This window comes from Urocitellus parryii, chromosome 12 (assembly GCF_045843805.1).
Source record: "Urocitellus parryii isolate mUroPar1 chromosome 12, mUroPar1.hap1, whole genome shotgun sequence".
NCBI classification, from domain to species: Eukaryota; Metazoa; Chordata; class Mammalia; order Rodentia; family Sciuridae; genus Urocitellus; species Urocitellus parryii.
In genome coordinates, this window is record NC_135542.1 from 98,378,651 (window position 1) to 98,406,206 (window position 27,556).

Below are 27,556 nucleotides of genomic sequence, written 5' to 3' on the forward strand. Positions count from 1 at the left end.
CGGAGTCCCTGATTGGGATGTCAAGAGTCTGGGATGCTGGCCCCCATAGGCCACCTGACTCCTCCTGTATGTTGTTGTCCACCAGAACTTCTGTGTCTTTATAGTTAAGAGAAGACTCAGTAGGTCCCATAGGGATCTGAAATTCTCCACTCTGACGATCTTTCCTGAGACAGACTTCTGAGATTCTGCACCTCAAAGAGTTCCTTGAAAAAAGGAAAAGCATAAAGAGAGGACAGAGCCTTCTACCCTTGATTGAATGACAACAGAACAGACAGCTTTCTAATTTTACAGTATTTGCATGGTTTTTCATGCAGTTTGTCTGATAATTAAAAAAAAAAACTGAGTAGAGAAGTCTTTCTTCTGAATACTGCACAGTTAGGCCAAATATTGTCTTCCTTTTTGGTGGCAAGACCTAAACTGTAACTGGCACTACTGTAGATGTCCAGGGCATGAAGTATCCACAGGAAGCCGCTTATTTTAAAACAAATTTTGTTTGAGAAAATACAGGGTTTTTATTGTCCCTAAGCCTCGGAGGAAATTTTTGATTATGGATTGTTGACCTTTTCTCCAATCATGGATTTGAGTCAGAACCACCCTGGAGTGAAATGCATATGTGTGTGTACATTTTTATTGTTTCCTGAAAAAAAAAACAAAAAAACAAAATCAATGTTTATAGTAGCACAATTCACAATAGCTAAACTATGGAATCAACCTAGATGCCCTTCAGTAGATGAATGGATAAAGAAAATGTGGTATATGTACACAATGGAATGTTACTCAGCAATCAAAGAGAATAAAATCATGGCATTTGCAGGTAAATGGATGGAGTTGGAGAATATAATGCTAAGTAAAATTAACGAATCCCCTAAAATCAAATGCCTTATGTTTTCTCTGATACAAGGAGGCTGATTCATAGTGGTGTTGGGAGGGGGAGCATGGGAAGATTAGACAAATTCTAGATAGGGCAGAGGGTTGGGAGAGGTAGGGACGGGGCATGGGGATAAAAAAGATGGTGGAATGAAATGGATATCATTACTCTTAAGTTCGTACATGAAGACATGAATGGTGTGAATATACTTTATATACAACCAGAGATATGAAAAATTGTGTTCTATATGTGTAATATGAATTGTAATGCATTCTGCTGTCATATATAGCAAATTAGAATAAAAATAAATAAAAAATTTTAAAAAATATTTAAAAAATGTATGCTTAGGTATTATAACTCACTAATCTTGTTTTCTTCTTCTCCAAAAACACATTTCAGTTTCTGCATTGCTGTAAAGATTCCATTTTTCAGAATCTTTTAAGATTTGTAGCTCAAGAAAAATATAGGTGGAAAAGCTTGTGAGGCAGACAAAGGTTATCACAAGAAGGGAAGAAACATAGCCAAGAGGATAGGAACTTTGGCCTTTCACTTTCTTTTAGAATTCTGTAATAGAGAAAGAAACATCAAGTGCATAAGCCGTCAGTACGTGCTGGATGAGTAATGTAATTAAACAAAGAAGAAATGTTATTAGACAAATGAGACTTTACAAAATTAGACAAGGAATATATTCAGTGTAGATGTTTAAAAAAAAATGCTGGTTAAAAATATAGGCCCAGAGAACTCTGCTGAAGATAGTTCATCAAATGTTCCTTGATGTTGTCCTTGCTTATAAGAACTGTGGGTGCTCTTTTAATTTTTAATTGTTTGTGTTTTTTAATCCTCATAAGAAACACATATTTATTTTATAATGATAATCCTGACAATGTGTACCACCATACAAGGTGTGGGAGTTACATTGGAATTTCTCCCTTTCCTTGGCTTTCTGTGTTGTACTCTGCTTTTATTCTTTCTTTTTCACAACATTTTGTCTGTGGTTTCATCTTTCTTCTCTTTCATTTGATCATCTGATTCCAAAGGACAAGTCCTCTGCCCGCCATTGCTGAAAGAGCGCAAAGAAAAGACAAGTTAAACCCTCCTCCGCATCCGGGACTATCAAACAACTCTGAGTTTCCTGTTTCTTTACCCTATTAGAACCCAGACATTCACCATCCCCTCTTTGTTCCTTCTCATAGTTTTCCAGTAATTCAATGGTCATGTATTTAAAGAGTGCTTATCCCTCTTGCAGGCTAATTCTTTAATGGGTGAACCAAATGGTATAAATGCCATTTTGGTTCATGGTTTGTTCCCTACATGATTAGCCTGCTTCTCAGACTCTGTTCTCTGTAAACTACCCTTATTGTGTTGGGGAAGATAAAGGTGATAGTGGTTATAGTGGTATTAATGATAGTAATACCTAAGCCTCCATTATGGGGAAGGCCTGTGTTTAGTGCTTTGAATGCACCATCTTTAATTTCCTCTCAAATAGCAGTCTGTGAGACCATTATTTTGACCCCCATTTTAGAGTTGAGGGACTAAAAAAAAAAAAAAAAAGGTTGAAAGGCACCAAGGTCACTTATTAAAAATAGATAGAATGGAGTCAGGGTCTGAACCCAGGTCTTTGTGACTTAAATTTATTTATTCCTTTTTAATTCATGAGTTAAAATATGTCAAGTGTTTAGAGCAATACTTATATAATAATCCTGTAATAAGTACGTACATGTTGACTATTGTTTTTCCCCTTGGTCACTTATTTGGTTGTGTTGGTTTTTCTTTCCAGAAGGTGTTGGTGGCTTGAGGAGAGCACAGGCCTTACCTTCCAGACAATTCTCTGAGTCAGGTCTATAATCAAGTCCTTGAGACTGAATATTAGGACACACAGAGGCAGATCTCTATTACCGTTTCTTAACTGCTCCATTCCCACTCCTACAGGGTTATGCTAGTCCTCAGCTAAATAGTTCAGTATTATAGAAAAAGCAATACTCTGGAAAAATAGTTCATTTCACCCTGATATATTTGCTTAACATTTGGTAATATAGATTTCTGTTTTAATTCAGTAATTGCTAAAACTATAGGGATATAAGGTACATTAAAGTTACAGCTGGTTTCAGATTGCCTTTCCTTTGGAATCTTTAAGGATATTCGTTTGTATCTGCTTGAAATGAGCTTTTAGTTTTAATTTAAACTGAAAGAAATTACCTCCTATTTATCTTAGAATAATATCAGACATTAACCTGCGTTTTCCATTTGCAGACTCCCATTTTATAATGTGGCTGTCTCTTGCACTCTCTCTCTATCTCATGGACATCTACTGGACTATTTGCAGGGGTGCTTGCTAAGGGCTCCAGATTAGCTCCACCTAAGAGCTCTGTATTGACAGCCTATCAACGATTCACTTTGATGCAGTATTGCTAACCAAATGTTAGTTATGGTCAGCATCAGTATGAAGTGCCATTATATGATCCACTGTATGTAAATCTGAACTAGAAAATCCATTCAACTGGGCATGATTCCTCAAGTAATTCTAGTGTCTTCACTTGCCATGAGGGAATGGGGCTGGTCTTTCCCATTGGAGAGCTACATTCTAGGAGGAGCTAGCCCTACTTGAGTGGTCTACTATAGACTTTGGGGTCAACCATGTAGCTCCCTAGGTTCCTGTGCACAGTGCATCTCCTCTTAAATAAGTAGATTTATTCTATTCCAATAGCAGCTGACTTGCCCATTAATACTTTACACATGTTGGTATCGCTTAACCTGTGGGTATCCTCTTGGTGTCTCATTGGATTTGCCTTGGTGTGTAATGTTCTTTCAAGCTACACTGAGGAGCTTTATGTAAACCCATGGGAAAGGTAGGACACCTGGACTAAATATGTAGCTCCTTAAGATCAGTCTCGACCTTAAGCTTTGTGCACATCACTAGGGCCATATGTCTTGAAAATTCACCATTTGGGCCAGTATAAGAATTAAGTTTAAAGTTTCTCTGAAACCACCCGCTATTGTGTATCAAGCTTTTTATTTCTGCCTGTGCATAAAGACTAAGCTGGATAGCAATATGATCATTGTAGATGATAGCCTATTGGGAAAATCCTACAGTACAATATATTTTCTTATATTCCCACATACCTCAAGTATAAAAAGAATCATTGTAAGGGTTTAAATAACTGTGACACTAATAGAATTGCATTATGTTCTAACATGACTATAAAGTGATTATTTTTTTTTAATTTCCCCTTGTGTCTGAGGACACATTATAGGATACACAGATTATCAATGCTATCATTAGCTTTATTTAAATAAGCTAAGTTTTGCTTAATAGGTGAGGTATAACATTTCAATTAAAATATTGAATAGATTGTTTTACCCTAAATTAAATAGTGTCATATTAACTCTGTTCTTGAAGTTTATTGACACTTTTATATACCTTTGTATATTTTGTATATGAAGCTTCAAAACATTTTCTTCCAGTCCTTCTTCCCCTGGTGGATATTTGCCCACTGATATAGTATCAGTCTCGCCCCTAGTTAATTTATTGTCCTTTTTCTTTTTCATTTCTGGGTTTTCTTTGTACCAATATCTATTTGACTCCTGTATTGTCATTATTCCTCATTAACTCCGGACCTTACCTTTTGGGTCCACATCGAATTGGTCCCCAAATTCATTGTTTATGTCACCAAGGTCTCATTAACACCTCCTTCTTCCCCTTTGTGTCATGTTTCTATTTTCTGGTCCAGACCTTCATCGCTGCAGTCTCATACTATAGCTGCTTTTGCCCTGTTAACTGTTTTTTTGTGTGTGTGTGTGTGCTAGTCATGTTCTATCCAGGTTATTTTATGTAATATAACTAAAATAATCTTCCAAAAATGAAAGTCTATGAACATCACTCCCCTCTTGGCAGAAGACACTCCAAACCTTTTACGTGGTGTTCCAGCTCTACCACCTTGCCCGTCCCCCAATTGCCTTCCTTATATTCACTTCCACAGAGATATGGTTCCCTAGTCAGTCTGGGGCCCCAAGTTTCAAAGTCTAGTGCATTGTTCATTTGCCTAGGATGCCCTTTTCACCTTTATGTTCCTGGTGAACACCTCTTTGATTGTTTGGTTTTTTTCATATTATATATGAATATATATATATATATATATATGTATATATATATATATAGTTGTTGATGGACCTTTATTTTATTCATTTATTTATATACAGTGCTGAGAATTGAACCCAGTGCCTCATACAAGTGAGGCAAGTTCTCTACCACTGAGCCACAACACCAGTTTTTGTAGATCATGAAATCCAACAGCTTCCTCCTCCCATTCTCATATTGAATAAGTCATTCACTCATTCCTCCCTATTGCCTACATTCTGAATTATGTCTGCTATGACACACAATAATGGTATTCTGGTTATGTGTATGCAAATCTGTTTTCTCATGAGACTGTGAACTCTTGGAGACTGGATGCTCCTAGCCATCTTTCAATTCCAGAGCAGAGAACAAAATATGACACTTGTTGAGATGGTTCAGTTCTCTCCAAATGTTCTATATATTAAAGGATAAGTTCCCAGAAGATGGTTAGAATTCTGGATCTTGTATTTCTATGTACTCTGTTCTTGTCTTATTAGCTCAACTAAGACTACAGTCTTAAGGAGGGCAATATTTTAAGTTTAAATCCTCTATGGAACAGTTGGCTTTGTCCCTCAGATGTTGGTAACCTCAACTAGTTTGCCTAAAAATTGCCAATGGTTTCAAGGGAAATTGAGAGAGTGGATGGGTAAGCTCAGGGCAATTTCATCTCTGCTATTAGAGAAATTGAATTAAATATCTGATTCTAAAAGTTTTACATTTCAGTATGAAATATACACCTTCTTTTGTTGTTGTTGATAGTAGCTATCCATGTGTACCAATGGGCTTGTCATAAAAGGGTCTCTGTTGTGTTGGAGGTAGCAGGAAGACCACCTGGTCATCAGAGTTTTGTAGTAAGAACAATAATAGTCTGTCCACAACCTTTAAGATTACCAGCCTTGAGGCCTCTTATATACCCACTCTCCTGTTCATGTTTGTCTTCCAGGTGAGACAATGCGGATTGCCTCCTCTGAGTTTGCTGATGACCCTTGTTCATCGGTGAAGCGCGGCACAATGGTGAGGGCGGCAAGGGCATTGCTATCAGCTGTAACACGCTTACTCATCCTGGCGGACATGGCGGACGTCATGAGACTTTTATCTCATCTGAAAATTGTACGTATATAGAGCTTAACAATTGCCTTTACCTGGGTGAGCCTTTTGACCATGTTGTGTTATAGCAATGAACTATATTGGACATAGATCCCTTGGTTACTCATTCACATGGTATATCACCTCATTTTTCTAACAACAAAATTAAATTGAATAATATATCTAAGACTTATTTAGATTGCTTTCTTTCTCTAAAAACAAACAAACCCCCTCCCCCAAAACCAGAGTTTAAATTTCTACTTGCTTCTTGGAGTATGTAAGGGTATATTCTTAGGTTATAGATCTTGGACTCAGTGTACCTGCTTTTATTCCATCTCAGGATTCAGAATAGTGTTGGTCCATGTGGAAATGAGGCTATGGCCAACTCTTCTGTGTAGCAGGCCAAATGATCACCTATGCCCACCTTAGAAAGGTCATGTGTTGAATATATTATTATCTATCCCAACTAGGTTCTTCTGAATATACATGGAATTTGAGACCTTTACGGTGTGGTAATGTGTGCACCCCATCCACATGTGCTTGGCTTGTAATGGCTCCTTTTAATTCTTTTAATTTGCTAATGGAAGGGGAATCCTGTCCTGGTCACAGGCTTTACTGGAACTAAGGCAATCTCCCCAGACCTTGACAGCTGGGCCTTTGTGTTCTCCTAGTTACTGAAAACAATTTAATTGCAACCACGAAGATTTAACCCTTTGAACAAACATGCTGAGCACAGTTGCTCTGCCAAGAGATGCCCTGTTCCATGTACTCAGTGGATTTAGTTCCTGGACAGTTGGCACCAACCTTGGATTTATGGGATGGGTCTTTAGATGATGGGATGGGAAATGCAGGATCTTTTTTATTTTTTTATTTTTATGGTTCAGAGGGGAACCAATCATTGGCTGGCTTAGTCTCCCAGCCCTGGGATTATAGATTTTTCATGTTCCCTTTCAGCACATCTAAGTTTTATTGTCTTTGTCAATGAAGTGAAGCAGGTTAGGAGGAGGAGATGAATGAGCTAGGAAGAGAATAATGAAGCCTGTTTTCCCTTCACCTGTCTCAAATCTGTTCAGGAGAAGGGAGCAAGAAATACCTTAAGTGTTAAATTAAATCATAAGTGTTGTCTGTCAAAAAATCTTGGGCAGGGTCTTTACTGGAATTTGCACTAATAAAAAGGCCAAGATTTTCAAGTCATGCATAAACTCCTCAGTATTTTGAAAAAATCTTAAACCCGAGACCTACAGCCCAATCTCCATAGTCAAAAACCATAAAGTGAACTATACAGTCTTTGTGGTTTGCCTGCAGGTTCCTGAGGAGCAAGGGAATACCACGCAGAACCTGTTTTGCATTCTCTTTCTTAGATTCTTCTCAGAGATTAGACCTTCAAAAGCCACAGATGGCTCTTACAAACTGGATGGGGTGAATGATTTGAGGAGACACTTTACCTACTTCAGAAGATATTGAGGGGCAGTAAAGCACTATGATTAGCAACATGACCACTGAAGTCAGACTAAGTGGTCTTCATTTTGATGTGGGTCCACTTTCCAGCTGTGTTGTGACCACCACATAACTTTTTTACATCTCAAATATCTCATCTGGTAAATGGGGCTAATGGTGGTGTAACCTTCAGATCATTAAGAGATTTAGATGGGGGAAATTCCTAGGAAGCAGTTATCACAGAGTCTGGTACAAAACGAGTATTTGGGAAATGGTGGCTATGCGTGGATTGTAAGATCACTGGAACTACTTATAGTGCTGGCTGTCAGTCTTCCAGCCCTGCCTCTGATACATGCATCTGTTAAGTTACAAATAATTTCATTTTAAAGTGTATGGGAGAAAAGGTTTTGTTTTCACCTTACAGCCTATTCAGTCTCTAAAGTCCATTTTCCCAGAAAGGTAGTCTTCTGTTACCCTAGGTTGCAGAGTAGGATTAAACCCAAAGAAATGAATATTGCGTCCCATGTGTTATTATTGATCATGCTGTGGAAGGTCCTTTTCAACAACCATTAGGGTGATAAAGGGCTAAATATTCTCCCTGATCTGTCCCCACAAGGAAAGTGCTTCTTAAATCTGAGCCTGTGATACCATGTGTGCACCAGTTGGTGCCTGCAGTCCTACTCTACCCACCTGTTTGACCAGTGCTGACTGCTGATAGTATCACAGCAACATGTAATATAGAGTCAACTGCATTCTCCTCTCCACACAGCAGATTAAGGGTAGCTTTAAAAAAAAAAAAAAGGATTTAGCACAAAAATCATGCAAAGGTCAACCCAGCAATATTAAGTAGTCCTGTCAGACTGTCAGTAGTAAAATTAAAAATGATTGTAGACTAAATAATGCATTTGTTCTACTTAGATTACAGCCTCTGTAGCAAACAGCAGTGGTGGAATATTGCTATCTTGTGGAGCAAGCGAGGAACTACAGTTTCTGTTGCCATCTCTGCATTATGCAGGTTGTGGCCTCTGTCACTCTTTGGTATTCAGATCAGCCTGGGCTTCATCTCATGGAGCTATAATACCACCCCCTAAAGATATTCTGTCAACAAAATCATTATAAAGGAACATAGTGCACAGTTCTGCTTAGTATCATACTGTTTCTTTTCTGTAGAATCATACCCTCTCATAAACTGTTATAAGCCTCTATTTATTTTTTTTACTTAGATAAAGAACATATCATGTATCTTTACACGTTTTGATAAAGCAAATTAGTTAACTATCATATGAACCTTTATTAAGTTTTTTCCAATGAACAGTAATTTACTTTACCATGTGGATGGTAAAATGTAGATGATGGGGAAAAAATGATGATGCTTTAAGGGTCATGACTTTGATTTTCTGTTAGTTCAGATTGAGAAATGTCCTTAAAGTCATAAAACTTCCTGCCACATCAATTGGTATGTAACTATTTTACCTTTAACCATTGCACATAGTATTCATTTTTATATTCTAGGCCATATGCCAAATTTTTATTAGTGCTCTTTCTAGATATTAATTATTCACATATCTGAGTAACTTACAGGAACGTATTGTGAAACTTCTTTTCTTATCATAAATGTACATCTATGTTTACCCATCAACAATTCACCAAGCAGATGGAGAATCATCAATCTGTTTTTCTGTAACACTAATCTTCACCCTGTGCCCTGCACCCCAACATGACATCATTGACACAGTGAGTAGTCACTGGCATATGTCATTCAGCCTCTAAAAGTGAGAAAAGTATTAGAGGTTCTACTCAAGTTCCTTGGTTTTACAGTTGATAGGTCTTTACATTCTGCCCTCTTAGAGTTATATTTGGAAACCTAAATTCATGTGGCTACTGAGGCTTTCTTCTCCCTTCACACAGAGAGATGTTAGTTGTCTCTATGATGTTCTTGTTCTATCATACAAGCATTTGGGGGGCTTTAACATTGAATAGTTTTTAGGGTGTTAAACTAGAGCTTCGTATGACTTCAAAAAGTTTTTTGCTGCAGCTTTTGTTGTTTCAAATCCAGAAGGACAGCGATGAAACAGTGGGTGACATAGAATTCCAAAGCCACACAGGGCTTTGACATGTAGCTTGACATACAGTTACTGTTTTGGTCATCTTTTGAGTCACTGTGACCAAAATACCTGACAAGAACAACTTGAAGAGTAAAGGTTTATTTTGGCTTACAGTTTTAGAGACTCAGTCCATGGTCAACGGACTCTGTAGCTCAAGGTGAGGTAGAACATCTCGGTGGAAGGGCATGGAGGAAGAAAGCAGCTCAGGACATGGCAGCCAAGAAGGAAAGGGAGAGCTGTGCTCACCAAGGACAAAATATAAACCCCAAAGGCATACCCCCAATGACGTATTCCATGCAGTCACACCAGATCTGCATAGAGTCACTGCCCAGTTAATCCATGTCATTGGATTAATCCACCAATTAGGTTACACCTCTCATAATCTAACCATTTCACCACTGAACTTTCTTTCATTGCATCACTTGTGGGGAATAACACATATGTAAACCCCAATTGCAGTTCCCCCACCCAGAAAGCCTCATGTCATCTTCTGTCTATCAGACACTATTAAAATACTGAATTATAATCACTTCCATTGCTGAAGTTCCTGATGAGTGATTCCCTAGCCCGACACCTGGTATATCCCACAATCAGTTGGCATTGTGAGTGTGTTGGGGTGATATGTGGCACTTCACAATTTTAATGAAATTCTGCATTTCAATCAGTGATCATGAAGAGGGATATTTATTTGCCCTAGACACTGAATTAATGTAATCATATTATTTTGTCAGTTATTAGTATGAGTGATAGCATTACATAGAAACACGTCAAGACACGCATATGCCAGAGAAAATAGTCACCTTTTTTTTCTGTCCTCAGGCCCTGGAATAATGTCATTCTTTAATATCACAGAATTTCTCTCTAGAAAATAGAATAACAAAATATAATACAGTAACCACTTAGCCACTAATCAATTCTGACTCTTTCAAGACATTGACTATCAGAGGCCAAATCAAATTCTGCTGTCCCATTGTTTAGGGTCCTTGATGATACAGGCCAATCTTACAATTACCAGTGCTTTTTATGATGTTAACATCAAATAGTCCTGCATAAAGCCCCAGCAACTTATTATTTCTCACTAGTCTTCCATTTATTCCCAAAGCTAGAATGTAGCTTTTTTTGCCTGAAGAACAATTTGTATAAAATAACCTTGTCTCTAATTATAAGTGTAAAACATTACGACCCTACCTGGGGCTGTGGCTCAGTGGCAGAGCACTTGCCTAGCATGTGTGATGCATTGGGTTCAATCCTCAGCACCCTATAAAAATAAAGTAAAAAATTATGACCCTAGTTTCTTAGCATATTGTTTCTGTCAGCTCTACCATGGCATTAACTTCATGCAGCTAAACTGTTCACAATTCACTCAATTTTTTTTTCAAGAAATACATATTGGGTACTTGGTGTATGTGAAACATTGTGATATATATGTAAAGATGACTTGGCAAGAGCTTTATACGGTAGTGGAAGAGACATTAAGAAAGTGCTATAGGAAAGACAGTAGAATGAATCAGACATAACTTTCTTATGTTCATATATGAATATATGACCACTAACTCCAAATTATGTACAACTACAAAATGGGAAGTTATACTCCATGTATATATGATATGTCCAAATACATTCTATGGTCAGGTGTAACTAAAAAGATCACATAAATTTTTTTTTAAAAGTGGGGAAAAAATGTAGCGTGATGTGTGTTGGAGATGTGTGAACATGGTGTGAACATTCTTACTCAGAAGGCAGATATAGTTAGGATGCTTTCTTTTGTAAATAATTGAAAAAAACTAACTAAACCGGATTTTTTTAAAAGGGCATATATTTGCTTGCCAAACTAAGAGTCCAGAGGCAATAGTTTCTGGTGAGTTTTGAACAAGATTTAAAGATGTGACAGAAAACCTGGGCACTGTGGCACATCCTTGAAATCCCAGTAGTTTGGGAGGCTGAGGCAGGAGGATCACAAGTTTAAAGCCAGCCTCAGAACTTAGCAAGGGCCTAAGCAACTCAGCAAGACTCTGTCTCAAAATAAAATAATAATTATAATAATAGTAGTAGTAATAATAATAATAGTGCTGGAGATGTGGCTTAATGGTTAAGCACTGCTGGATTCAATCCCCAGTACTCCCCTCCCCCTGCCAAAAAAAAAATGTGGCAAAGATCAGTTTTCTATCTCCTTTTCCTTGCTGAAGGTGCTATTCTTGGTAGGCCCTGTTCATATGATCTAAAGCTGGTTGCCAACCATTCTGAAAGCTATTTGCTCCTAGACTAAGGATAATACGAAAGGGAAGATTGTCTTTCTTTTTAACTCAAACAAAAGTTCCACAGTGTTGTTGACCTTATTTGGCTTCTGAGTCATGTGAGTATCCAGATTATTTATTTAGAGAGAAAATGGCACATGCTGACTTTTTACCTTAGAACTTAGCAGCTTCCCCAGGAACCCCAACCTGGAAATGTCAGCTCCATCAAATTGTATTGTTGGGCAATTCAGGAGGTATGATGTGGCTGGAAGAGAAAGACTGGGTCTCACTGAACTCAGTGGAATCTGCCTTTCACTGTGCAGACTCCGAAGTCTAAGTCTCAAACTGGAGCCTGATCATTAGAGATATCTGGAAAGAGTTGGCCCCATCAAGAGTTGGGGATGTATGATCCTGTCCAAAAATGAGAGTGAAACCATCACAGTAATTTGAACAGGGAACTTCAACGTAAGTATTCTTAACTCTAAAAGTAGAATGGGATAACAAGAGATCAGCTGTTAAAAAGTAGAGTCCTCTATGAGATGTAGGAATATCAGATAAGAGGACCAGCACTAGTCCTAGGGTTTAGATAGAGCACTCTTGAGAGTACCCACACCTACCAGGCTGAGAGACAGATGTTGGAAGGCATGGCGGTGGGTCACTGGATGATGCAGAAATCACTAGGCCTGCACACAGTCAAGTAGAACTTTTGTAAAGAAGGAAGCTGCCCCTGCTGTAGGAGCATTGAAACACAGAGGGAATGAGAGGAGAGGCAACAAGATTGGATGGAGAGATCTGGCTTGTGGAGGGCCTTAGGATTGTGCTCCGTGTATTAAGGGCAGCCACTGAGTGGTGCTAAGCTTAAGAATCAGATTGTGATTTAGATAAATTTTTGTTATCAGTGAGGAAAAGGAATTGAAGAGATGTGATCCCAGGTTAAGATACTGTTGAAATTATCCTGCTTAGTGAATGATGGAAAGCTGAAGGAATGGTGATGTATGTCGTGACAAAGAGGCCAGTTTTAGAGATGGTAAGAAATAGTGAGGAAAATGTGGAGGCTGATTGGATAGGGCAGAGTGAGTCTTCATCATTAGTAAATCTGCATAATCCAAACCTAAAGTTCATCAGCTTTCTAAACCCAGCCTCTCTGGGAAATTGATGCAGCACAGCCCGGGAGGTAAAAGTAGGAGCTCTAGAGCAAACTACCTGAACTTCAAGCCAGGTGCCTGCACTTGTTGGCTGTGAGGTCTCTGGCAGTTTGAATTAGTCATGGTCCCATCTCAGTATTTGCACTGTGAAGTGGGACTGAGGGAAGCATCCAAGAGCTGCTTTGAGAGACTGAATTAGATTTATGTAAACCACTTAGAACAATGTCTGGTACAGCCTAAGCACTTGATGACTCTGGCTGTTGTCATTTTTCTTGTACAAACTGAAAATAACTTTGGAAATATATCACAAACTATATTATGGTTATGTTCTTTAAGAATAATGAAACTAGCATTTAATCAGTCTTGTTTTCTGATGACATTGTTTTACTCTTCATTTGCTAACAAGGAAAGAGAAAATTTAATCAAGAAGACTAACATCTTTAGGAGACAAAATTATAAAGTGTGATAATGCTGAAGTATTAGTGATTAAATTACAGCATAGGACTAATTAGGCCCCACAGTTACCTGTAAGGTCTTAAGTTCATGCTTCACTTGGCCAATTTCTATATCCAAGATAGATATTTTAAAAATTTATTTGTTTAACCAGACCCTAACAAGAAAATTATTTGTGACTTATTAAATAGTTTCACCATTGTCACTTAAAATTCAGTCCACTACATGTCAACAGGAGGACTCCGGAATGTGGTCAGTTTGTGTCAATAGAAATGATGATCATAGCAGCCATGATTTGAAGCTTGGGTGTGGGCACTGACTGTCCACTGGGGAACAGAGACTCACACAGTGCAGGAGGGGTGGGATCTGACTTCTCAGCTCAACACTGTCCCCATGCCCAGATGTCTGCCTGCCTTTTGGGAGGTGCTTTATATAATTAATGAAAAATGAATTATCAGACTACTTTCTTTTATGTTAAATAAATAAGTGTAGTTTCAATGAGGAAAATTAAAGACTGATTTCCAAGATTCTATCTCAGGAAATCTGACACAGCTTTAGATCAAATAATAGTGGCAACGGGGCAGGCTTGCTTCAAATTGGAGATGGGGGTTCTTGTTTTCAACAAACCACTGAGAAGACAGGTAGGAATTTGAAGTGATGAGCTCTGAAAATAATACATAAACACAATAATCAAACAACCTACCTGAATGTCTTTTCTAGAACTTTCAGTCTTTTCAGCTTTGTTTATGCACTGGCTGCAAATATGAAGGGCAGGAACACCTGGTTCGACAGAGTTCTCACTTCAGTGTTCATCATCTAGACCACCTTGTGGGACAAGAATGGTTTCTGTAATGCCCAAGATCATCAGGGTACTTTGAATGGGGTGGTATAACACAGCTGTTCCTCAGGTGTAACTTAACGTCTGCTTGCTGGAAACTGTTCCCCAACCCAAAACTAAGTGCCTCCTTTTCAAAGGACTTTGCCACTGACACTGTCATGCTTCCTGGAGCTAGTGTGATAGCATGCCACCCGTGTCCTGCCTGCATGCCTGCAGCTTTCCTTTCACCTCTTCTGAGTCACCTGCCATCTGAAAATATTCCAGGATACAAGAAAGCCTTGTGTTATTTTCCATGACCAAAATGCATGACAAGAACAACTTAGAGGAGGAAAAGTTTATTTAGGGTTTGTGGTTTTAGAGGTCTCAGTCTGCTGGCTTCATTGTTCTGGGCCTGAGGTGAGGCAGAACATCATCAAAATCATGGTGGAAGGGCATGCAGAGGAAACTGCTCAGCTCAGGGCAGCTGGGAAGCAGAGAGAGAGAGAATATGAATGAGAATGCATATGCTCAAGAAGGGGGCGGGGACAAGATGTAATCTCAAGGGCACACCCCCTGGTGATCTACTTACTTTAACCACACCTTACCTGCCTGCATTTACCAACCCGTATTCCATTCAAATTATTGATACATCACATGAATTAATCCACTGATTATGTTATGGCTCTCAAAATCTAATCACCTCTAAATATTCCTATACTATCGTTCATTTGAGCTTACCTTATATCCAAACCATCATTAGCTCCCTTCAGAATCCGAGTCTAAATCCAGATTGATGTGACCCCACAACCCTCTTCACAGAAATAGACTTGTAGTCTTCATGCTGGGGCATAGACATGTATGTTTTGGATAAAGTGTCTGTGTATTTTTCTTCTGTAAGAGAACTACTCTTTGCTCAACTGGCACCTTGAGCTCCTGAACATCCAGTAAATATTTGAGAGCAACAGCCATCCAGAAAGAACCAAAGATCTTTGCCTGCATTCAAATATTAAAACTTGATTTCTATATTAATTTTGAGTTGTTAAAAGTTCTTTTTCCCCTCCCTCCATCCATCCGTCTTTATTTCTCATCTATCTGTTAGTGGTTAGGGTGTCCATAATCCAGACTTTGGCCTCATTTCTTGTATTTCTATAAAACCTTGTACATATTCTGACAAGGATTCTCTATAAGAACTTTTGACGAGGTGAGCTCTCAAATACTTCTAGATCCAAACTCCGAGTAAGACTGTGAATACTTTTCCACAGGTAGATCCCATTGATGTTTTTTTTTTTCAAAAGCACTTTACTGAACTATAAACTTATAATTATTATAAATGCACAATGGAATCTGTTCTTCGGGAAAAGCCAATGAGAAAATAAATTGTGTGTAACACACCAACATAAATATTCAAAATTGGTCTGATTAGCAAATGGCAAAAAGCATATATATTTGTGCACACGCACACATCCAGGATTTAGCTCTCTCTGAGAAAATTATTTTGCTCTTCTCTGGAACCATTTTTATGTCCTGAGAAAAGATTTACATCTCAAATAAGCAGCAGGAACACGTTAACTGCCAAGAACTCCTCTCAGTGATGCTGTTGATGGCCAAGTTAAGATGATTATAAATCTATTAAGAAGTAAGTTAACATTGATATGTTGTTCTCAAGATTTGAAGAATGAGATTCTTATTAAGTTATGAAAATGTTTTAAATGGGCCATATAGGCCATTTTGTACCATAAAATATAATTTGATATGCACAAGTAAAAAAATAACTCTAACACACAATAGTCCTTTTCTCAGCTGTACTTCCTTATATTCCTAGAGCATTATTAGGACTTGGAAATGACTAGAACTTAGGAGTTACACCATCATTTTATATTTTTATTATTAGTAAGAAAATAAGGTAGAATTTTTAAAATAATGTAAAATGAGAATATAAATTTAATATCAGGTGTAGTTTAGACTCACCTCACCACCACCATTATTCTGAAGAACTTTCCTTTGTTCCTGCAACTCTTTTCTTAGTAACATATGGTACCTATTTGGCAAATTGAATGGTATTATCACCTCTATGGGATAAAAAGACTTGCTGATATTCATTATCACTCATTTATAGACACTCTTTCTTCACATAAGGACACCTGATAAGGAAGGTGGATAAGCCACTTTTGTGATTGCATCAAGCCTAAACAAAGCAACAACTCCAAAGTGAAGGCTTAAGTTTATCTATGACTTTTCTCAGCCATTTTAGTACTCATCTGTATTTCAAAATTGTCAAAAGATGATCTGTTTAGGCCGTTTTTTGATTTGCCTGAAACTATAGGAGCCGGTGTGAATTCTGCCCGGATACTCCCTGCATTCTCATTAATCTTTCCAAGCTGCTGTCTCTCCTTTTCCCTAACTGTCTCAGGAGCCTGCATGAGTTGGTGCCTCTCTACTGGTCCCCCTTCATGTTGAAGACCATTGTATTTTGCAAAAAAAGCATCTGTCTTGTGCTTTGTTCATTCAGGACTGTGTTCTCAGCTGTTTCTCCTGATAAAATTATTTCTACCACAATGCTACCTGACTGACAATAACCTTAGTAGATTAATTTACCACAGTGTCTTAATTTTCATTCTAATTGAGTCTACTGGTATTAAACAATCGGGGTGATGAATTATGGAAAATGTCATACCATATCAAAATTAAGATCATTTTGGAGGGCACAACACTTGAGTACCTCTCAAATACTCAAATCATTTACAGAAGGACTTTGGTGGAATTCGTAATTCAGGTCCATTACCACTCTTGAATGTTCAGTGACATAGTTTGGAGGAATTTGGAAGCACAGCACCTCATTAGTGCTGTGTGCTTGCTGTCATTCTGTCCATTCCCTGTCCACTCCAGTTGTTGGCTCCTTCAGGTGGCAACTGAACTTCAGATTTACTTGTTTCCATGGTGTGGTATCTCCCCTTTCTATCCCATGGCAGGGTGTAGACTCAGTTTAAAATCACAGTCCCTTTTGTTCTGGATTTATAAGTGTTGCCAGGATTGGTTGCAGATTTCATCTGTCCCAAATTTTCAGCAGCCCTGGGATTTATTACAGCTTTGTGGAACCATTTCCTACTGCCATCATTTTAAAATTTGTTTCAACATCCGTATTTTTCTTAAATATATTTTCCTTTTTATGCTATTTAAGATCAGAAGTCTATATTTCTTATTAAAATTATTATTTAATAAAATACAATAAATTTAGGATTTTTGTATGCTTTAAAGTTTCAGGAATTATTGTCCTTAGTCCTTTATATATCAAACATTCCATAAATCTCAAGTCTCTAATCAGTATTAAGTGATTGTTAGAGGTACTTTCTCCTATTATTTTATTTAGAAGTTAATACCTATTCTTTTTTATCAAATTACCATTTATAACGTGTTTAATATTGTTTGAATACTATACACTTATAAAATACTTTGTCTTTTATCACTTTAGGTGGAAGAGGCTCTGGAAGCTGTCAAAAATGCTACAAATGAACAAGACCTTGCAAACCGCTTTAAAGAGTTTGGGAAAGAAATGGTGAAACTAAACTATGTAGCAGCAAGAAGACAACAGGTGGGAAAGATTTTGGAAATGCTAGGGGAGAAAATGGGTGAGTTCTCATAACCTTGTAGTTTTATAGGCCTGAAAATGGATCAGTTACAGCTCCTTGAAATCAAAGGCTCTAAGTACCTGGAATCACAAAGACTGCTTCTGGCTGGAGCAGGTGTGATATCACCTTGTCCTGCCCCCTAGATTCTCTGGCCCCTGTCTATAAGTTTCCATGGAGGAGAACCATTTTGCCAGCCTCCCCCCCTACTCTAACCTTCTGTCTTCATTTTCACATATTTATAATAATACTGTAATACAGATATGCATATTGTATTCTGTTTTTTTTTTCATTTATTTATTGTCACTTTGTCCTGATAATTCTAGATATCCAATAAAATGTACTCGTTTAAGGGTTATTTTGACCCACAAAAGAGACCATGTAATTCCTGTAAGGTCATCTATCAGATGAGCAAATAGGAAGAGAATCCTAGGGATTCAGATACCCTTTACTTATGTTTTAAAGTTGAAAAAACATTTTCCCAGGGATACTCAACTGGCAGTCCTACGTGGCTCTCACCTTAACATTTCTCAAAATGATGCACTTTCTTGACAGTACTCGATAAAGATGAAAGTAAAGTGACTCCCCAATGTTATTATTTTAACACCCAAAACGAAGAAAACAAATTTACTCTGGCTTATTATTTTCTATTGTCTAAACTCAATAATTGATCTGCTGTTAGAGGTGATTAAAAAAAAAACAGAGCCTTGTTCTGTTCTGAAAATGATAATGAAATGGCGTTAAACCACTAACCAAAAATCAGAAGACTGGTTTCCATGTTTATAATTATAATTGAATATAAAGCAGCCACAATTTGAGAAGACTGAGGTTCAGCTTTTCCATCTGCTGATAACTGTGGTCATTCAATCTGCTTACCCCATCGGTGGCCCAGTTTTTGCAGTCTTTCAGCAAGATTTATTGAACACCTCTTATGGGGCCAGATACTGTGCAAATAACTACAGAGCCAGTGAACAAGATAGACACAGGGCTGTCACTGGAGATTCAGTATAGGAAGAAACTGGCTTAAATAAGTCAGAAGGTTAAAATGTGATGAGTGTTAATGATGAGAAAGATATAAGACTTTTTGGAAGCCAACAGAAGTGGACATAGCTTAGTGAGTTGGTAGGAGAGGTCAGTTTTTGGAGGACATACCAGATAAGTAGAGCCGTGTCACAAGGAGGAGAAGGTGTTGTTTTTAAAATTCAGTGGGTTTTTTTCTGTGAATCCAAGTTCTGTCGTGTATACTACCATGCAAACTTCATGCAAGATTCATGTTTTGCCCACACAGGAACTGAAGGACCCTCACTGTAGAGATGAGATGGCAGCTGCCCGTGGAGCTCTGAAGAAGAATGCCACAATGCTGTACACAGCCTCCCAAGCCTTTCTCCGCCACCCAGATGTTGCTGCCACAAGAGCCAACCGAGATTATGTCTTCAAACAAGTCCAGGAGGCCATTGCTGGCATCTCCAATGCTGCTCAAGCTACCTCGCCCACTGATGAAGCCAAAGGCCACACGGGTATCGGCGAGCTGGCTGCAGCTCTGAATGAGTTTGATGTAAGCATCTGGGTTGGATCATGTGCACAGAAAATGTGCATTTACAATGAAACACAAAATGTACTGGAGGTGAATGGACACTACAATAGTGTATGTTTATTTTCCTCTCTTATAAGCTTTTGACATGATAAACTATACAATGTATTCCTGTTATTAGGAACCTAGACTATTGTAGAGCCTAATTCACTTGTCTTTACAGAAACCAACAGCTATAATGATGTTTAAGAGGGCCTGATCCCTTTTAGGTAAAAGGGATACCCATCAGGCAATCATTCAGGTGATGATCTTTATTATTAAAGGGACACATGTTATAGGCAGCCTAAGTGTAGATGGTTTCTGTCTTGTGTTGGTGAAAACTGCCCTCACCACTGGGCATGATGGAGCATGTCTGTAATCCCAGCAGGTTAGGAGGCTGAGGCAGATGGATTGCAAGTTCAAAACCAGCATCAGCAACTTAGTGAGGCCGTAAGCAATTTAGCAAACCCCTATCTCAAAATAAAAATATGTAAAACAGGCTGGGCATGTGGCTCAGTGGTTAAGCCCTCCTGGGTTCAATCAAACAATCAAAAACAAAACAAAGAACCTGTCCTCACTTTCTTCATTTGAAACTAGTGACAAACTCACATTGATCCTACCGAGGAATCTGGGTTTCCTCAGAAGGTCCTGTGACAATCCCACGAAAGGCCCACCTTCTCTACCTTCTACTTTGGGCGGTATTCCCCAGTGGTAACCCATGGTAGGAGGGAAGCTCACTGGGCCATCTTCACGGCATGTGAGTGAGGTTGCACATCCTTAGCAGCCAGCATGATAGCCCTCACCTGCCCAGGTCCAGGTATGTACCCATCTGTGAATTCATTTATCCTCTGTTCACTACAAATCTACATGAGTTGGGAAAAGCTACACAGATTTATAAATAATCAGTATCTACTCTCAAGGGTATATTTTTCTGCTGGGGAGATGAGGGAAGTAAAATGCATTGAACACCATTTAAGTGATGAAACAGAATTCATACAATGAAAAATAGGTTACTTAATGGCTATAGAGAAAGTTGATGAGCTTGCTTTTGGATAGGCTGACATAAATTTTTGGCAGTAAGTGACTAGTTGGCTGCTAAAAAAGAGAATCCAGAGCAGGCAAAACAATGATTGCTCACGGCCTGGAGATGGATGATATAATTGAGGAATAATTGTTTCACACTATATTCAGACAGTTCTCTGCAGTTTTCATAGAGATCTCTTCTTTCTCTTATTTTGTCCCTGTGTGTGTATGTGTGTGTGTGTGTGTGTGTGTGTGTGTGTATGTGTGTGTCTATCTGTCTGTCTTTCTGTCTTTCTTTCTGTCTCAGACCATATACTATTTTTATAAGGATTTTTTGTGAGGATTAAATACAATGAATTTAAAGCATTTATCACACAAATCAGGAATTAATCTTAGGTAATTACTTCACAACATTTCAACAGACAGTTGTCAATCCGTGAAAAACAGTAAGTAATTTAATATAATGTTTATTTTTATATAGAATAAAAAACAAAAGATGATAGATTTCCATAATGTAAAACAGAATGAGAAAAAAGATCTAGTCACAAAATGAATACTAAAAATTCTCTGTTGGCTTTATTACTTATTTTAATTTCCTTATTTATACTAGAAATAATTTTAATATAGATAGGAAGTATCTAAAAAAGAAAAGCATAATACTTTCCTGATGGGTAGGTTTTACTCTTTGTTAAATAATACTGTGATCCAGGATAGGAAAACTGTTGTCTTTATCAATTTTTATAATGTTCAAGCAAATTTTTTTTAAAGAAGAGCATTTTATACTTGATAAAGTGGTGATAAAATATTTTTTGGAGTGAAAAATGTATGGTTTTATATTTTCAAGAATAAACAATCAGGTCACGCACTCAGATATTAAAACATAATACTCATATATTCATGTTTTACTATATTATTTTAAAAATATGCATTAGAACAAAAAAAGACATATCTGAAAAATGATATGAAATCACAATCTCAAATGCAAAAGTATTGTAAAAAATAATTTTAAAAAATTAAGGATGAATAAAATATTTAGTTGGATTTTAGCACAATTGCATTATTATTGTCATAGTTTATTTTTTAATTGAATTATAAACAATAAAGCCTACAGGGGAGATAGTTACAGAATGGAAGGATAGCCAGACCTTACACTGCTGCCACCTTCTGTCCAAGAGGGTGATGACTTCAGCTCCAGTTTTCTCTCTGATTCCAGACCATTTTCATTAATGGTCTTTTATCCCAGTGAATTTAACACTGTGATATTCAAAGGCTTTAGAATCATAAAATCGAATTTGAAAACATCTGGGGAAAATCTTCTAGCCAAGTATGTTGACGTATTAAACTTTCAACAATTTTTATTTCTTATATATTTTTTACTACAATAATATCTTCATTTTGGACAAAGAAGACTTCAGGAAGTTAGCACATGAATGTAACTATTAAAGGTGTAGTAATGACCCACTAATTATATTTTATTTTATGTTATATATAATAACTTCATTATTATAGCATTAATAATATATACTAAGGTGCAGTTATATATTATTTAAAAAAATTTTTTTTAGTTGTAGATGGACACAATAGCTCCATTTTATTTATTTATTTTTATGTGGTGCTGAGGATCGAACCCAGTGCCTCGCACATGCGAGGCAAGCATTCCACCACTGAGCCACATCCCCAGTCCCTGCAGTTATATATTATTTAAGTATATTAATTAATACTTTATTATTGAATATATATTGATTCTCAAGCTATGTAAGTTATATAAAGCATTTCCTAATACTTAAACTAATTTTTCAAATATTAACAAAAATCAGTATGTGACCCTGTCTCAATTTCAATTCAGAGACAATAATTCCATTTGATATTATTTTTCTAACAATTATCATTTAGCAAATGCAATATGGTTTCAGTATTTACTCAAAATATTATTGGATTTATAAAATACACAGTAATTAAACAGTTGTAGATTTCCCAGCAATTCTGACATATGCAAACCTGGATTCCTTAATGTTTGAAAATCTCTCACTAAAAACAATATATCACTTCTCTTTACTTTATGGAAAAACTACAAATTTCTTTTCTATAATTGCATGATGAATATTTTGGCTTTCTAAACTTCCCAGGATTGCTAACTTGAAATTGATTTAGAATTCACAGGCATCTGTCTTCAGTCCTTAATGCTATTTTCAGATGGTGTTAGTCAAGCCTTCTATTACTGTAACAAAACACCTGATATAATTGTCTTCAAAAGAGGGAAGGTTTATTTTAGCTTACAGTGTTGGAGGTTTCAGTCCATGGTTAGTGGGTCCTGTGGTAAGGCAAAATATCAGGGCAAGAGGACACGGTAGAGCAAGCTGGTCACCTTATTGTCACCAAGAAGTGAAAAAGAGGGAGAGGAGAGGACAGTCTCAATATCCCCTTCAACTACATGCTCCTTATGACCAGAAGGCTTCCCCATCTGGGCCCCACCTCTCCAGAGTTTCACTGCACTGCAGTAGCACCTTTAGCACTGGGGACACTTATCCAGACCATACACAGATATTAAAGCCAATTGATATTCTACTGAGTAAAAACCTCCCACTTCCAGGGACTCACTCTTTCTGTCCATAACCCTTATGGGTATTGGCTTACCAGCTTCTCAGTGGGGTGACAGTTGTCTAGGTACAATGTGTTTGAGATGCTAAAGTGAAAGTAACTTTAGAAGCATTAAATGTATTTTCATAGTCCGCATCACTGGCATGCCCTAAAGTTGAATTTGAAAGATATTTCATATTATTAGCTGGGAATGTGTCAGATCACAGTTGTATGGAGAGTTGAATGTGGATATAACTTAAAGTTTTATACTTGATTAGATCAAGGTAAGAATTCGTGTTTTCACATTCACTTGTCTATTACCATGGGGTTGATTTCTAACTGGGTAGTTACGATTTTGGCTCAATGTTCAGTAACTTTTCTTCTGGCACTGTTACCATACCGACATGAATAGTCAATATGGTGATTAACACAGCAAGAGGATGAGGAGGGATAATGAGTATTTTTACAATTTGAAATTGTCAAGACAGTCTCTAATGATACAACAGAAAAAAAAACGTACAGTGATTGCTAATCAATGGAAAAATCATCCTCTTTGAAATGTGGCAACTTGAGGTAGTTAATTTCATCTACTAAAGAATGCTGCACAGATTATTAAAAAAAAAAAGTAATGACTTCTCCGAAGTAAATCATATATATTATAATGTCAATTTTGACTGCCAGGAAACTTTTAAGATTGGAAGAGGGGAATATTAAAAGCAAGTCTTAGAGGATTTTCTTTTATTTAACAAAGGAGAATATTCTGTATCATATTTTTGGAAATCTTTTTGTAGATAGATAAAGATTCTCTGGAAAAAAACAAATAAACATCAGCCATGGCCCTCTTTATAAGCCATAACTATAAACATAGAAATTGATTTCATGAAGCCTTTTTATAATCTAAAACTTTTCCCCTTTTTAAATATATAATTTTCTTTTAAATCAGACAATGAACAATATGTCTCATTTCTCTAAAACTTTCTACTTACGATTTTGCTTTGTGCATTTCCCACTAGCCCTGAGAATTTGATTGGGAATTCCTTTTCTTGCATTGTATGCATATAGAAAAAATGTTTTTCTATAACCCAAAAAGAAAAGAAAGCATTATTACTTTATTTACCATATTCTCACATCTTTACTTTTTTCCCTCCCTAACAGAGTTCTTTTTTAAAAAATTGTTCTTTTTAGATATATATGACAGTAGAGTGTATATTGATATATTATACATATGTGGAATATAACCTATTCTAATTAGGATCCCATTCTTGCATTTGTACATTATGTGGAGTTTCACTGGTCATGTATTCATACATGAACACAGGAAAGTTATGTCTGATTCATTCTACTGTCTTTCCTTTTCCAATCCCCCTCCCTACTCTTTATTCCTCTTTTTCTAATCCACTGAACTTGTATTCTTTACCTGCCCCCACCCATTGTATGTCAGCATCCACATATCATACAGAGCATTCAACCTTTGGTGTTTGGGACTGGCTTATTTCACTTAGCATGATAGTCTCCAGATCCATCCATTTACCAGCAAATGCCATAATTTCATTCTTCTTAATGGCTGATTAATATTCCATTGTGTATATATACCACATTTTCTTTATCCATCCATCTATTGAAGGAAACCTAGGTTGGTTACATAGCTGTTGTCCATTGAGCTATGCTATAAACATTGATGTGGCTGCATTACTGTAGTATGCTGATTTTAAGTCCTTTGGGTACATGCCAATGAGTGGGATAATTGGGTCAAATGGTGTTTCCATTCCAAGTTTCCTGGGGAATCTCCTTACTGCTTTCTAGAGTGGTCACACCAATTTGCATACTACCAGTAATGTATGAGTGAATCTTTCTCCCCACATCCTCACCAACATTCATTGTCACTTGTATTCTTAATAATTGCCATTCTGGGGCTGAGGTTGTGGCTTAGAAGTAGAGTGCTCGCCTGGCATGTGTGAGGCCCTGGGATTGATCCTCAGCACCATATAAAAATAAATAAAGATATTGAGTCCAACTACAACTAAAAAGTAAATATTAAATAATAATAATAATGATAATAATTGCTATTCTGAATGGAGTGGGATGGATTTTCAGTGTAGTTTAAATTTGCATTTCTCTAATTGTTAAGAGATGTTGAACATTTTTTCACATATTTGGTGGCCATCTGTATTTCTTCTTCTGTGGAATACTTGATGTTATGAAGTAGATTCTATCCTTTGCTTCCATTTCTTGGCTGCCCACAGCCTCAGCACCTAAACTGCTCTGATACCCATACCCTGTGACACTGCCCAGTGATCTCTGAGGAACCCTGCTCAAGAATTCTGTGTGCCTTTCTTTCCTAGTTTTCAAATGCTCAACCTTGGGGGATAGTATACTATTGTATAGACCATGGCCTCTCTTACTTTATGTCACTATTGATATCATCTGAAAGGTTTAAATATCTGTTCTCAAGTCACAAAGAGCTGAAAGGTCACCTTGACATCCCAAGTTCACATAATTTGTCCTTTCTTTTTCTAATTTTTCCCACTTTCTTAGATTTTTCTTTCTGTTTTCTTTAAACTTTTTTTTTCTGCTCCTGATTGAACTGTAATTCTCAGTGATGTGTCATTCAGCAGGTGAAAGAGCTCAGATGGGAGCCTTAAGCAGTGACAGGATCTGCATCACGGACTGTTAGAGAGAAATACAAGCTGTGGCCAGCAAGGATCAGGGCCCTGAGCTGACTGAAATGATGAAAGGACCATCCTCTGAGGAGCTGTGACATGCTACGATAGTCACTGCCCAAAGGTTATCCCATCTGGGGGCTTCTCTCAGTGGACACAGACATTCACAGTCCAGTTGAAAGACAGGCTCCGTGGAGGCTCACTTTGCAGTAGCCCATTAGGGGATGTGCCCCTTAAAAGGACATGGAGTACAGGTTCTGGACCCTGAGAGTATTCATAACACCAAGCTAGGGTTTAGAGATCTGGGATCAGAAGACTGCTTCAGCAGAGATATTTGCCAAAGGATTCTGAAGAAGGTGTGGTTTTGCAAATAGTGAAATAGGCATTTCTTCTATTGTTGCAGGACCAAAAGGATGCTCTCATGGAAGCTCTGGGCCCCTCAAAGAATCCTGAACCAGAGTTCAGGATGGCTCAGAGATCCTTAAAAGGCTTTGTTTACTCCCGGTGGTCTCTGAACAACAGGGAAGAGTGAATGCCTGTTTGGAAAAGGAAATTTCCACTAAGCATTTTATTTAGTCCTTTTCCCAGCTTTGTCTTATTTTATTCCCTTTCGTTTTATTCCCTTTCGTTTGCTAGGATAACAAACAGTTATTTATCAGGAGGCTCACCCCAGGATTGTCTCTTTTGATATCCCATAAAGTCATTCTGCCAAGAGACATCTGGGATCCTCCCCCATGTTAGGTTTTGAAGATAACAAGTTTCATTTTAATTAAGTTATATTACATTAGAGTGAAGGTGGAGAAAGGACAGGAGAAGTCCTTATAAAGCAATATAAAACATATATTGATGGGGAACAGGTAAGACGGAACTAAAGTATTTTAAACTATTTGGTAAAATAGAGCACAGATGCATAAAATCAAAAGCCAGTAAGCAAATCCAGAACTATTTCTCAGACAAAGCGATTTTACATTCCTAGTTCAGGCACTAAAATACTTGAGCAGGCGGACTTTGGAATTTTCTGCCTGAGTTCATGCCACTATTAACTTGTGTATAATTGTTATTATGTCTGTATGACTTTAATGCTTCTATTAATAACCCATTGGTAATTACTGTGCTGTGTATTCATGAAAGGGTTCTCTTTGAATGGTCAGTAGAAGTATCCCAGGACACTGGGAAGAGTTCAGGACTTGAATTCAGGTGCCTGGCTATTACTGAGACCTCTCAAATATCCATGTGTGACAAGGGTTTGTTAAGATAATATCTCTAGGGCTTAAATTTTAGTATAAGGATTAACCACAGGTTAGCTAAAACCATCCATTGAGAGTGTACATAGCACCAGATGAGATATAACAATGAAGGTATGCAAGGTATAAAGTTAGAAATGCTTAGCAAGCAGCTCTAGTTACTGCAATAACTAATGGCAGTTGTTCCAACTTACAATTGGCTGCTCTTGATTAAAAGGGTAAAATCAACAGGCTTTGAGGATTGAGCTTTTTATTTTCATATACTGCAACAGTAAACTTTAATTAATAAGACCAAACATTTTTATAATTTCTATTATGAAATCTTGAGAACCTATTTTGCTTTGTGGGAAACTTTTATTTTTTGCATGATATATCTTGCTTACATTGGTGAGTTTATTCCCTCTTATTTCATTTACATACCCAGCAGAATTATGAAATGCCTATACATTTATGCAGATATCATTTATTTTGAAAATTCTTTAACCAAATTCTGCATCTAAAATTTTTCAAATTAACTTAATTGATCTCCTGTTATATACAAGACATATTCATTTTACTTCTTTAAAAATTTTTTAGATTCACATTTTTAAAAAGTAGAGA

At 37.3% G+C, this 27,556-nt stretch overlaps 1 protein-coding gene across 4 annotated transcripts in view; it reads left to right on the forward strand.

The window, feature by feature from the left end:
* Ctnna2 (catenin alpha 2) overlaps positions 1 to 27,556 on the forward strand; it is a 954,264-nt gene that overhangs the window by 200,391 nt on the left and 726,317 nt on the right. For all 4 annotated transcript variants that reach the window (XM_026396077.1, XM_026396076.2, XM_026396078.2 and 1 more), the window contains exons 3-5: positions 5,926 to 6,092; positions 17,729 to 17,848; positions 19,171 to 19,437. In XM_026396077.1, the coding sequence (XP_026251862.1) occupies positions 5,926 to 6,092; positions 17,729 to 17,848; positions 19,171 to 19,437 (554 nt within the window). The remainder of the gene's footprint in view (positions 1 to 5,925; positions 6,093 to 17,728; positions 17,849 to 19,170; positions 19,438 to 27,556) is intronic.